Below are 12,329 nucleotides of genomic sequence, written 5' to 3' on the forward strand. Positions count from 1 at the left end.
AAGCTAAAGATGTTATAAGCCACTTTGGAATCCCCATTAAGAAGAAAAGTGGGGTAAAAATGAAGTCAATAAACATTGCTGACTGACCTCAGCTTATTGTCCTGCTGGGAAGTGCACAACAGAGGCAGGAGGCTTGGGATGGTAAGTCCTTCCAAGCAGTAGGTCCTTCCAGTATGCAACAATACAAAATGGCCCCCTCAGGGTGGTCTGCGGTGCCCCCAAAGAGCAGGACTGAGTAAGGAGTAAGGTTACCGACTCCAACTTTGGAGAAATTCCTGGGGACTTGAGGGAAGCAGAGCTTGCAGTGGGACAGTAATGCCAGGGAGTCCACCCCCCAAAACTGCCATTTCCTCCAGGAAGACTGATCTCTGTCGCCTGGAGATAATTCTGGAAGAACTCCAGGCCTCTCCAAACCCTAGTCCCGGCCTGCAGGCTACTGATTGCTGCTGAACAGCATGTGCTTGTAGGGGCATTATCGGAAGTTGGGGAGTGCACCTATGAACAATGGCTTTCAGTTTTGAATACACACTGCTGGTGTATAGTAATACAGAAGGAATAGTTCAATGATCCTTGGGAAGGGGGTGGGCGAGGCATTTTTTAATGGACATATCTACGCACAAAAGCCCATCTTTGTCATTTGAAGTTAAGGGAGTTTGAAATGAAGAACAAACCTGTTGCTTGATATCTGTTTCCAATCAGGATTTGTAGTTATTTGGCTTAAGTCGCATGATCAGCTTGAGGCAGCTTCCTAGAGGTTTGGGGGTACTGCTGAAAAATACTCTCTTGTTTTTTGGGGACTGGTTTCTCTTTTTCTCTCTTCCTCCCAGGGAGAGCTAGCTGGCACAAGCAAAGATCTGGTTATTTGTGTGTAAAAATGTGTGGGTTTTTTTTTCTCTTCAAAATACCAGTGTAATCAAATGCCAGAGTGTTGTTGCACCAGTTGTCAAGAGAGCACAAGTTTCTAGTGATGGTGGTAGAAAAGCAGTGGACATCAGTGCTGTGTTATCATTAGGGATGCCAGCCGTGGGTGAGAAATAAGTGGAGGAGAGGGTAGATTCTGGGGGTGGGGGACGGGACTTCAGCAGAGTGCAATTCCAGGGAGCCCCTCCTTCAAAGCAGCCATTTTCTCCAAGGGAACTGATCTCAGATGTCTGGAGACCACTTGTAAAGGGAAGGGGTGGTTCTCCAGGTGCTACCCAGAGGTTGGCAACCCTAGTTACCACTTAGACTTCATGTCATGCTTTACTGGTCAAATAGTGCAGAACTGGGGGAGAGGAAGAGACTGCGAGAATAAGGCTTTCCCAAGGCTACCTGGGAAATCTTTTTGGCAGAGGTGAGATCCAAACTTCGGAGGTTTCTTGTACTCCAGTGCTCAGGTAGCTGAGGATTAAGGCCACCTGCAAACACAGCAAGTGGCCTCTCTGGGGGGAGCTCTTGGGGAACCTTTCATGAAAGGCATAGGGAAACGTTTCCTCGGAATGGCTCGAAAAGACAATTCACTCCCTCCCCTCTTCCCCCCCTCCCGCCCCTCCGCTTAGAGCTGCAGCTGCATTCCCGGATAGATCCGGTTTTGCAGAATTGTCTTCCATCACCTTTGCATAGATGATTTGTTCTGACAGGACACGTCTACAGGTGCACATCTAAGGGAAAAACCCAAGGCTTGTCACGCACGGGCAAAGACGATACACGGGGGACTGGAGATCCAGAAATCTTTACAGACTGTCCCTTGTAGTTGGGGTCACAGGGACATCTGTGCATTGCTGCCTCTGGTTCCTGGACCCTCCAGTCCCACTATGTAAAGAGATGGTTCTGTAGATCTACACAATAGGTAGGGGAAACGTAAGCAGAATACTGGAATTTTTTAAAGTGCAGAATTTGATAATTGCAGAATCTGTTATTTCTGGTGCAGAATTTTACATATATCTTTCTTAGAAATGGTGTCCCTCACTTCAAGTACTGCACTTAACGAAGGGCTGCACTTAACGAAGCAGAGAAATGCTGCGTTCATCTTTTGTAATGGAGGAGTCAGTGCCTTTGAAAGTGTGCAGAGTGCAATTGCCCTTACAACAGAGTAATCTTGGACAACACTTGTCTGAGATTAGAGGGAAGGATGGTTCCCTCATGCAGGTTTGGCCCCAGTGTCTCTTTCACCAGGAAAAAAAAAGCTGGAGCAGGGAAAAGGCGTAGCAAGATAAATCCTGCCTCTCTCTCTTCTCTCTCTATCTCTCTCACACACACACAAACACACACACACAGAGAGAGAGAGAGCACTGTTCTAGTGGGACCTCTACAAGCAGTAGAAAGACTGCTACAAGCAGTAGAAAGCAGGAACATTTGTTCTTTATAGGACTCTCACAAAAAGAATCTCTGGCAGAAAAGGGAATTGATCTCTCCTCCATTCAGATGACAAGGCTCCTGGTGGGTGCAGCTTGTCGCTTATTGCTCCTTAAATAGCTCCTTAGAACGGTGCTTTCAAGAACCAGGTCCCTGTGCTTGGTCTTGTTCTTGCCTGCCTAACCCCTGCCTCTCCTCCTGTCCTCCTGCCCCCACCCCACCTGATCTGATTGTGCCTGCATTCACCCAGACAAGAAATCCAGGTTTTGAAAGGGGCAACGTATCCATTTTTGAGCCTGCATTGCCCCCTGCCGGTCATTCCTCATCCTTACGGCTCAGGGTGACAAAATTTCACCTGGCTCCCAGAATATCTTCACAGGCTGCTTACTTTCTCCACAGGGCAGGATGTATTGTCATGGTATAGCAAAATGGCAGTAACAAGAGAATCTGTTCATGGTGTGTGTGGTGTCGTCATTTCGTTGTCAGGTTGCTGTGATTTGAGGGATATTCCAGGTATTTTTGTACAGAGTGGGAGTGGGAGGGGAAGAATGCCTTTCTATACGTTATAACCTTGATAAGTAGACTGTGCATGGCTGCCGTGTGTGTGTTTCATCTGCCTGAAGTTTCAGAAAGCTTCCAGTAGCTAAGGCACAGGGAGACGGTGGTATGTGCCCCATCCTTAGTTCTTCCCCCTTGTTCCTAGCTATCAGGCCTTACAGCCTAGAAGCAGAGATGAGCAACTTGGTTTTGGACCCGGGCAGCCCCTCGTGCCAACTCAGCTCTACCAAGTCGATACCAACATCTGGCCCTCCATGTTAGTGCTGCTGAAGGGGAGCACAGAGCTTGAGCTCACCAGCTCTGGGCTGGGAAATATCTGGAGGTTTGGGGGGCAGAGTCTGAGAGGACAGGATATAATGCCAGAGACTCCACCCTCCAAAGCAGCCCTTTTCTCCATTGTTCATCTCGAGATCAGTTGTGGCAGAGGGAGATCTCTAGGTGCCACCTGGAGGTTGGCAACTGAGTGGTCCCAGTGATTTAGCGGGATGCTAGATCATACAGCCTGAGCACAATGACCCCCTTCTAAGTCCCTTGGCGCCGATGGGCTTAAATGGGGGTAACTCCGTTTACGGCTGCACCGTGATTCCTGCTCGTGATGTATTCTGCTGGCACCAGCATACCTTGAGGAGGGGCAGTTGCTGGAGAGCATGGCTTCTGGCCGGGCCTGCTGCCACTACCCTCTTGTCCAGTGTCGCCCCCACCCACCAAGTCGCTCACAAGCCTTCTGGCCGCCAGTGTTTATGGCCAGGCACAGCACCACCAGAGGTATGGGGGCAGAGGAAGATGTGGTTTTATACTCTGCTTTTCACTGCCCCAAAGTGGCTTCCAATTGCCTTCCCTTCCTCTCCCCACAACAGACACCCTGTGAGGTGGGCGAGGCTGGGAGTGCTCTGAGCGAGACTGCTCTGTGAGAACAGGACTGTGACGAGCCCAAGGTCACCCTGCAGGTAGAGGAGCAGGGAATCAAAACTGCCTTCCCAGATTAGAAGCTCTTAACTGCTACAGCAAGCTGGCGGCATAAGTGACGGCAGGGCTCGTAAGGTAGCAGGGAAGGACACACAGGCTAGGAGTGGGGCACAAGCTGGGGAGAGGGTCTCAGTATCCCCTGCTCAGGCCCCCCAGGCATTGTCAGGTCAGGGTGCCCCAAAAACAGCCCTGGCCTCACCTACTGCCTTCCCAGAAACAAACAACTCAGATGTGTTGTTGCACATATTGAGCTGCTTTCTCGAATCATTCTGACCGAGGTCCTTGTGGTTGTGTTTTTCAGTCTTGGTGTCCAAATCCTCCCCGAAGAAGCCTCGTGGCCGGAATATCTTCAAGGCGCTTTTCTGTTGCCTTCGCGCCCAGAATGTCGGGCAGACGGCCTTTGGCGGAGAGCATGGCCCGCACAAGGAGGAGGCCAACACCGTCGCCAAGGTAAGCCAAGGCTGAAGCAATCGCTGGACCATCCCTAGGCAGAGCTAGCAGAATCAGAGCTCCTTTTCGGCTGACCTTCTCTCTCTCTGGCACACCACATCTTAGAGGCTGCCCCTTAGCAGACACTCCTGGGCCTCCAGCCCCGCAACACTGCAAGGGCCTTTTTGTATAAATTACTGTCTCTTGTCCAAGTCCACTGCTCTCAGGCCCCCACGTAAAAATCTGTCATTAGTCCTTCAATGAATCAGGCCTCTCAATAACTTAGCTAGCTTCTGTTTACATCTGACCGTTTCTCTTCTGAACAGTCAATTTTAAAAAGCCCTCTGCTGTCCGATACAACTTTGAATGCAGCATCTTCCAAGGCTGTTCAGTATACTAGGGGCCACCCCAGAATGCAGTGCCTTGTAAGACGTAGCCCAGAACCTGCAGAGTGAACAGATTTATTTCCCTGCATGCTCCAGTGATGAGAAGCCGTAGCTAATCTTGGCGTTTTGACGAAGCAACAGGCAATAAAGGCCAAGCATGTCAGCGAGGCAGAGATACATGAGGTTCTTGTAAGTTCTTGTTCATCTTATAGCCCCAAACGGTATGTGCCTAATATCGTATCATGGTTGTGCCACCCTCCCCTGCCTTTTCAAAAAAAGAAACAAAGTTACATGATAAAAAGGACCTCTGATCCTGCCCAGAATGTCTTTCCATTGAACCCTGCAGCCTACCCCTACGCTCTTGGAATTAAGAGCTTATTTCAAGGCAGATGGTAGCAAGCCTCCCCCTCTCCCTCTAAGTACAATTTCCTTTGACAATATATCCCTTCGAAGCACCTGTGGCATCCTTTCGCTCTGATGCTCGCTCGCTTGCTTTTGCCCCTGCTGTGCCATGTAAGGAAATGTGCGACTTCTTCCCTTAGAGCTTTTAGGGGGTTGGTCAAGAGGCTCTCTGGTGGTGGCGTGACCGTCTCTCCTTTTTCGTGATACCTACATCTCTGCTCTCCTCTTTTTCCTCCCCTTTTAGTCTGATCTGTTGCAGTGTCTTCAATACCAGTTCTACCAGGTATGTTTCTGTTCACCAGCTGGGAGGGGGAATAAAAAAATAAAACCTGTATCTTCCCCCCTAGTCAGGGCTGCATCTACACGGTCGGGAATGCTGCATGTGCCAGCTGTTCCCCAGCACCGCACCAATGTCAAGTTCTTTGATCTGGTCCAATGTAAGCGAGCTGGTCCCATTATGCCTCCTCTCACTATTTTTGAAGAGGGGTGGCCCAAAAATCTTTCTAATAGATAAATAAATGTGTTTGCTTCGTTTCTGTCCTGGCCTCCTCCTCAATGGAGGCCCAAGGTGGCCTCCCTTGTACTCCTTTCCCCCATTTTATCCCCGTAAACCGCCCTGAGCCTTCGGGGAGGGCGGTATATATATAAATAAATAAATAAATAAATAAATAAATGTAAACAATACAAAGAGGATGTACAGTATCAATAGTCAAAACTAAATGCAAAAATGCAAAAATGCACACATACAATAAAGTATTCTAAAGAATAACCTCGAGGTTGAAGTACGTCTTCAGATAAACTCAATTCACATCTGGGTTGTAAACTGATAATTTAATTTCTCAGTGTATAGTATTATGGCACGACAAGTACACCGGTGATGAACTCGTTTCATTCCACTTCTTCAGATACATACATTGCTTCCTCTAGACCTAAGTCCTACACAGCATTCAGCTTCAGTTCTCCAGCATACAAAGTTTCTCTAATGATTCTAACTACAAAAGCTGTTGTTGGCCAACCAGAGTGCTTTGAGCAGCCCGTCACTCAAATGCCTCAGTGAAGAACTAACCCATCACTGCCTGGTTTCCTGATATTCCAGCACTTTGAGGCTTGTCTTCAACGTGCTGTCTGTCACACCTGTGCAGCAAGTTAGGCTGTGTATGTGTGACTGGCCCAAAGTCACCCTTTCGTGGCAGGGTGGGGATTTGAATCCAAGACTCCCAGATCCTGGACCAACATATTCATCACCACAGCGCTCTGAATCTTGCTGGCCATTTGGAAGGGCCAGGGCGCTGTGCAGAGCATCAAAGTGTTGCCTCCTGACCCCTAAAAGTTCTTCCCCTTTCACAATATCCCCATGGAATAATTTGATTGCAGCTATTCTCATTGTTTTGAATGGGACTTAGATGTAACCAATTTAAGTTTGGAACTAATCTAAAAAATTTATTGGAAATGTTCTTTCATGGGGGGACAGAGGGTGAAATTCTTCTTGTCTCAAAATCTACGCACCCCGGTACTTGATTTCATGTTTGTTTGTCTTAACTTTGCTGCAGAATGTCTTTTTGCCCATATGTGTGTGCTTTCATGAGTGAAAGGGGGAAACTGTCCTTTCCCAGCTTAGCAAATCTCTCCTCCTGTCCTGTCGAAACAGGATTCCCTTTCCCTCTCCTGCCAAGAGTGAAAGAGCCATTACAGGACTATAATTCAGTTAAACCACAATCAAGATGGTGACTCCTGGACTGGACCAGCTGCCCAGTGGGAAGCTGAGATTGACATCTTCCATATCAAGGCCTGCAGGGACTTCCTTCTTTCTGGAATTTAACTTCCAATGCGGAATGAATTTGATGATGTGAAGGAGCAGTCGATAATGCAGGCCTCAGTTTGGGCTCTGAAGCAGTGCTGTTCACATCATTTAATACATAATTTATGCAAGCACAAGGCAGGTGATGGCTGCAGTAAGATAGGGTGGGAGGTAGGGTGCTGTTTTGGTGACATTTGCCTAAGCCAGCCTTTCTCAGGCTTTTGACCATTGAGAAACCCCTGAAACTTTCTTCAGGCATGAAGAAACCCTGCAAGTGATGTCAGGAGGCCACACCTTCCTGCCATGCGCCCAGAAGTCATATGTCACCAGAAGTGACATCACCCAGACACTCCCATTAGGTCAGCTAGGATTTGTTTGGCTGCAGCCCCTCCCTTTCCCACCCTCTCCAGGCCCATCATTGGCCATGGGGGAAGGGGAGGTTTATCCTGCTTGAGGAAGCCTGGTATAGGCCACTGCAAAAAAAGAAAAGAAAAGCCATGCTGGCCCCCCCTTCCCCCTCCCCATAATATCTCCTTTGGGGAGTAAGCCAGCTAAACATCTGCCACAAGGAGACCCTTGTAAGTAATTCCCAGGAGTGGCTGTCTGCACATCGAAAGCCACCCATGCATTGAGCGGCAATGCTCTTGAGACAATTTTTCTCATGCTCCTAATAACCCCCAGGGGAAAACCATGGAGAATATTGCTTCGTCTTCTTGTCCCTGAATGGAATTCCTTGCTAATGGAAAGATGCTTCTCCACAGAGCAAGTTAAAGTAGACTAGGCATGGTGGAGGGTTTTCCTTCTTCCAATTTTTTTTTTGTGAGACCAGTTTGGCCTTTTAGCATTGCACCACCTCAGAAAATAGTAACCCCACCATTGGCCTATTTATTTATGCAATTTTTAGGCCGACAACAGTCTTGGGGCAGTTAACACCATTAAAACCATATACATATTCTTCTAAGATTATATAAATCCAGTTACGGATTACCTTAAAACTCCTAAAAAAGCACGACAAGCTGTCCTGTCACAAAACTCCCCATGAACTTGAGGTTAAATAAATCCAATCCTAACCATTAGTTTGCTCTAATATTTGTAAAAAGCCCCTATGGGAGGGGTGCTGTCCGGGACATGTCCAAGTGCCTGGCTTGCGTTTCTGCCTGCATGGGCCAATCCAGCCATGGCCAGCTTTGCTGTACGCAGGCAAATCTTCTGGAATCCCATCTTTCACACAACAAATGAAACCGCAGGTCCCCAACACTTCTTTCTTTCTTTCCATCTTGTTACCATCCCAAAAAGGTACAAAAAGTAGATGTTCCCCTCTCCCTCAACGTGTGCCACTTTATATCTTTCTGCAAAGTTGATGGTTTGATCTGGTTTCAAAGCATCCTTTTCTCTTTTTAAGTTTGCCCCAAAGCTTAGGTCCTGAAGTGGAATGAATAATATATATTTATAAAAAGCTAGAATGTGCTGCATATCTGGGGGTTGGGAGTCCTAAAAACAGCTCAATCGCATGTCATCTTATTTTAAATTATTTTACGATGGTGTGTTACTGAAGGCAGGGAGATTTCCATCCATGGAGCATGACGTTCTCCCCTCCCCCTCCCCCACTGGACCCCAAAAGTCCCTTGAAGAGAACCACAGCATATTTGGGGGGAGGGGCTGGAGTGGGAGTTGGTGAGCAAGTCTTGCTTCACTTCTGGAAATCCTTCCACTTGCAGAAACACTCCACTATATTAGCTGTAACCCAAGGAGCTCACCTGTCAGTCTGCATTTGCATTGTTCACACCTCCAGGATTATCAAGCTGGGAGGGAGAACTGTAAATGGAAAGGTGTCTGTAGTCGGTCGCTTGTGACAGTAGATTCATGACAAACCTCAGGCGTCATGGCTTTATGGCTGTCATCCTGTATTATAGAGAAAAGTGTTTATAAGTTGATATTTTACATTAAGTTGGAGTGATTATCAAATAGATCTTAAAAAAAAAACACCTCGTGACTTCTTGTTGGACCAGTCAAAGGGTAGCTTTATGTGTGGTACTGCTACAACTTATATGTCTTTCATAAAAAGTATATCAGCCCCCCCCCCCCCCAAACAACTCTGGTTTGGAGGGAAGAAGCCGTGAGGAAAGGGAGCCTTAGACCAGGAGTAGGCAATTCCTGGCCTGTGGGCCAAACAGCAGCCATTTTGCTCACTTTGCGTGGCCAATTCTCTGACCCAGGAGCCAAGGGGATCCCCTGGTGCTTCTGGGGCCAGCAATATGACAAAAGCGATGGGCCTGGCTTATGCCTTATCATAGCTTTCTGGACTGATAACCCACTAGCCCAGTCTCCAACAAATCCCTGAGGAGCTGGCCACACCAGCGAGGCCTAGTTTGCTTCCAGTGCATCTGGTAAGGCCAGATCCTGTTTCTCCTTCCCCTTCTCCAGGCACACAGCCTTCATGTGTACATGCTGTTAGTTTTTTTGGCACTCAAGCCAAAACAGTTATCTACTCCTGCCTTAGATCACACAAAACACATATATTACACACCTAGTTCTAGAAATCTCATGCGAGCCAAACAAAATGCTTACACTTAAGCCCATTTCTGAGGGACACGTACTTTGTTTTCCACCAGGCTTGAGGCATATTCTATATTCCTAAATAGCTCAAAGTCTTTCTGGTGCTAAAATGTGTGCCTCTTTTTCTAGATTCCTGGAACGTGTCTTCTCCCTGAGGTGACTCAGCAGGACAAGGGTAGAATCTGTGTGGTGATCGATTTGGATGAGACCCTTGTGCACAGTTCCTTCAAGGTGAACCCCAAGGGGTGTTTTCTCTTTTCTGCTGGGGTGGGTGGAAGACCAAAATGAAAGGGGCAAAGCACACAAGTCATGGGATGGGGGCGGTTGGTTGGTGCATGTGAGTGTGTGAGGGTATGTTTGTGTATGTGTGTTAATGCTAAGCTAGACATGAAAGCCAAGACTTGGAGTCCGGGGAGAAAACTGTCCACTAAGGCTTTGTGATGTGACTTTACTTTTGAGAGGAGCAGAGTGTTAAATGGTGTCAGAAATGTCATGTGTGAGCTTGTGAAGCCTATCTTTCCAGCAGGACCTGGCCTGCCTCTGTTGTATTTCACCATAGCGATCAAGGGTTCAGGAGAAAGAAAAGAAGGGCTTTTGGTAGTTATCAAGTTACGTAAAGAGGTAGTGATTTGCTAAGGAGCAATTTCAGTCAGAGTAGTTCAGCAGTGGAATCAACTGCCTCAGGAGGTGGTGAACCTCAATTGGAGGTCTTTAAGCAGCAGTCATACAGATCCTTATCTTGGATGCTTGAGGCTGATCCTGCATTGAGCAAGACTAGATGGCCTGTCTGGCCCCTCCCAACTCTATGATTCTGTAAAGAGGTGAAATTGCGTTCTTAGAGGGGAAGATCACCTTAGACACCCTGAGCCCCTCACAAAGCTTTATTTTCAGTGAAACCAGGTGATTATAAAAAAATTTTAAGTTAGAGGACTGTGGAAGTTAGAGTGATGGGGTATAAGGCTCCTCCCCTCATTTGAATAAATTACCTTCTGTTACTATAAAGAAAAAAAATGAGATGTACAGCGTTCTTCCTGGAACTCGCGAAGGAGCTCTACTAATTCATGACGACTTCCGTTTTGATTCTTAAAGTTGACTTCTGTACTTAAAAGATGCCCTTAGTTCCTCAGTCTCCTGGCCGTGAACTCTTTGTGTACATTCTGAATTTGGGAAAACACTATGAATGTAGTCGTGTCATTGATTCTGATCAGCACACCTGAAGAAGATACAAGAACTTAGAATAGAAAACATGGCAGCAGTAGCTTAAAAAGTGGGGTCAAACTGACCTGGAGAAGTTGAGGAAAGTGCATAAAACTTTTTTTTCAATCTTCCACAATTCAGTGGAAGGTCTCAGTCTTGGCAAAATCAATAGCCCTGTGGTATTTCTGCCCCATACTTGCAATATTTTTTGTGTAATTTGCAGTGATTGTGTTGGGATCATTAGTTAAAATTGACACATCATATCTCCCTTCACTAGTGTTCTGTAGCTTCTGTGTCAAAAGAAAATATTAAATAATAGGATTTTTCTTAGCAACTGTTGCTATGCTCAATGTAACCCTGAAAGGTTTTGTTGTTTCTTCAATTTTGGGGTCACCAGATGAGTAAATTACATGCCAGATGAGTAAAATACAGGGCAGGGAGTAGCAATGGCCCAAGTAAAGAGGGATTCAGACGAGATGCGCTGCTTACATAGATGTAACTGTCATTTAAAAAATGGATCACTGGAGCAGGAATAAATAGCAAAAATATTGTTGAAAGACATTGGTGAGGTATAGAAATCATCACCTGCAGCTTCTATAGAGCCTGGGCATGGGCGCATGTGGGATAGAGGGGGACCAAGCATTCTGTAAGCACAGCTTCCCAAATTAACACAATCCTTCAAAAAAAATTCCCACAGCCCATCAACAATGCCGACTTCATAGTGCCTGTCGAAATAGAAGGGACAACCCATCAGGTAAGCCAGTTCTTTTGTGTGTGGGGGGGAAGGTCTTGTGACCTTGGGGCTTTCAACTTGATTCATTCCGGAACTGGGCGGCCAGTCCCACGTTGTGAACCGCGATGGAGCCCTCTGTTCAAGCGCTGAAAAAAAGAAGAGACGGAAAAGCCGTTCCATGCAGGCCGCAGCCTGGTTCAAGTAATCCAGGATAGGCTGTTACCAGGCAGCACGGCCTATTCTTGATTACTTGTTTCAGGAAGTGGCCGATAGACCCCTGGAGTTGAGAAGGTTAGCTGTGCAGCAGCTGAGAAGAGAGAAATGCAGCCGGATGAAAGATGCTGGGACTTCCTGGCGAATGAATTTGGAGACGCCTGTGGAATGCTAGCTTCCATTTAGGGATGTGGGCATCGCAGCTGTTGATGCGCTAAACTCAAGTTACATTTCTTGAAATTGCTTTAATTGAACTTAATGCTAATGGACCCTGTGTAGTTATTTCTGTATTTGTCAGCAAGGAGAGGTCTTGTTTCGATTGAAAGATCTGGCAACGGTGCTGGGGCAGTCTGGAAAAGGCAGAGAAATGTGGTGGAGTTGCTCTAGATCAGGGGTAGTCAAACTGCGGCCCTCCAGATGTCCATGGACTACAATTCCCAGGAGCCCCTGCCAGCGAATGCTGGCAGGGGCTCCTGGGAATTGTTGTCCATGGACATCTGAAGGGCCACAGTTTGACTACCCCTGCTCTAGATAAATCCATCTAGATTTAGCATTACCTGATAGGGGTGTTCCATATGTCTTTGAGGCCAGCAAGTTGGTGTGAATTTTGCCCATCTAGCAGGTCTTCAGAACACACAGTTACAAACAAGGAGAAATGGAAAACAACCATACTTTGAAGTCCAGTAGATGCCAGATTAGTGGTGCTTTGCCACACTCTGGTGACCCATGGAGGTTCTCTTCTTTCCCTTTACCCAGT

General features: G+C 47.0%; 1 protein-coding gene across 3 annotated transcripts in view; it reads left to right on the forward strand.

Annotated features, from left to right (window-relative positions):
- Positions 1 to 12,329, forward strand: part of CTDSP2 (CTD small phosphatase 2) — a 61,423-nt gene that overhangs the window by 40,861 nt on the left and 8,233 nt on the right. For 2 of the 3 annotated variants that reach the window (XM_077328946.1, XM_077328947.1), the window contains exons 2-5: positions 4,160 to 4,308; positions 5,320 to 5,358; positions 9,559 to 9,660; positions 11,324 to 11,380. In XM_077328946.1, the coding sequence (XP_077185061.1) occupies positions 4,160 to 4,308; positions 5,320 to 5,358; positions 9,559 to 9,660; positions 11,324 to 11,380 (347 nt within the window). The remainder of the gene's footprint in view (positions 1 to 4,159; positions 4,309 to 5,319; positions 5,359 to 9,558; positions 9,661 to 11,323; positions 11,381 to 12,329) is intronic. The other variant, XM_077328948.1, reaches the window with a different exon arrangement.

This window comes from Paroedura picta, chromosome 3, assembly GCF_049243985.1.
Source record: "Paroedura picta isolate Pp20150507F chromosome 3, Ppicta_v3.0, whole genome shotgun sequence".
Lineage (NCBI taxonomy): Eukaryota > Metazoa > Chordata > Lepidosauria > Squamata > Gekkonidae > Paroedura > Paroedura picta.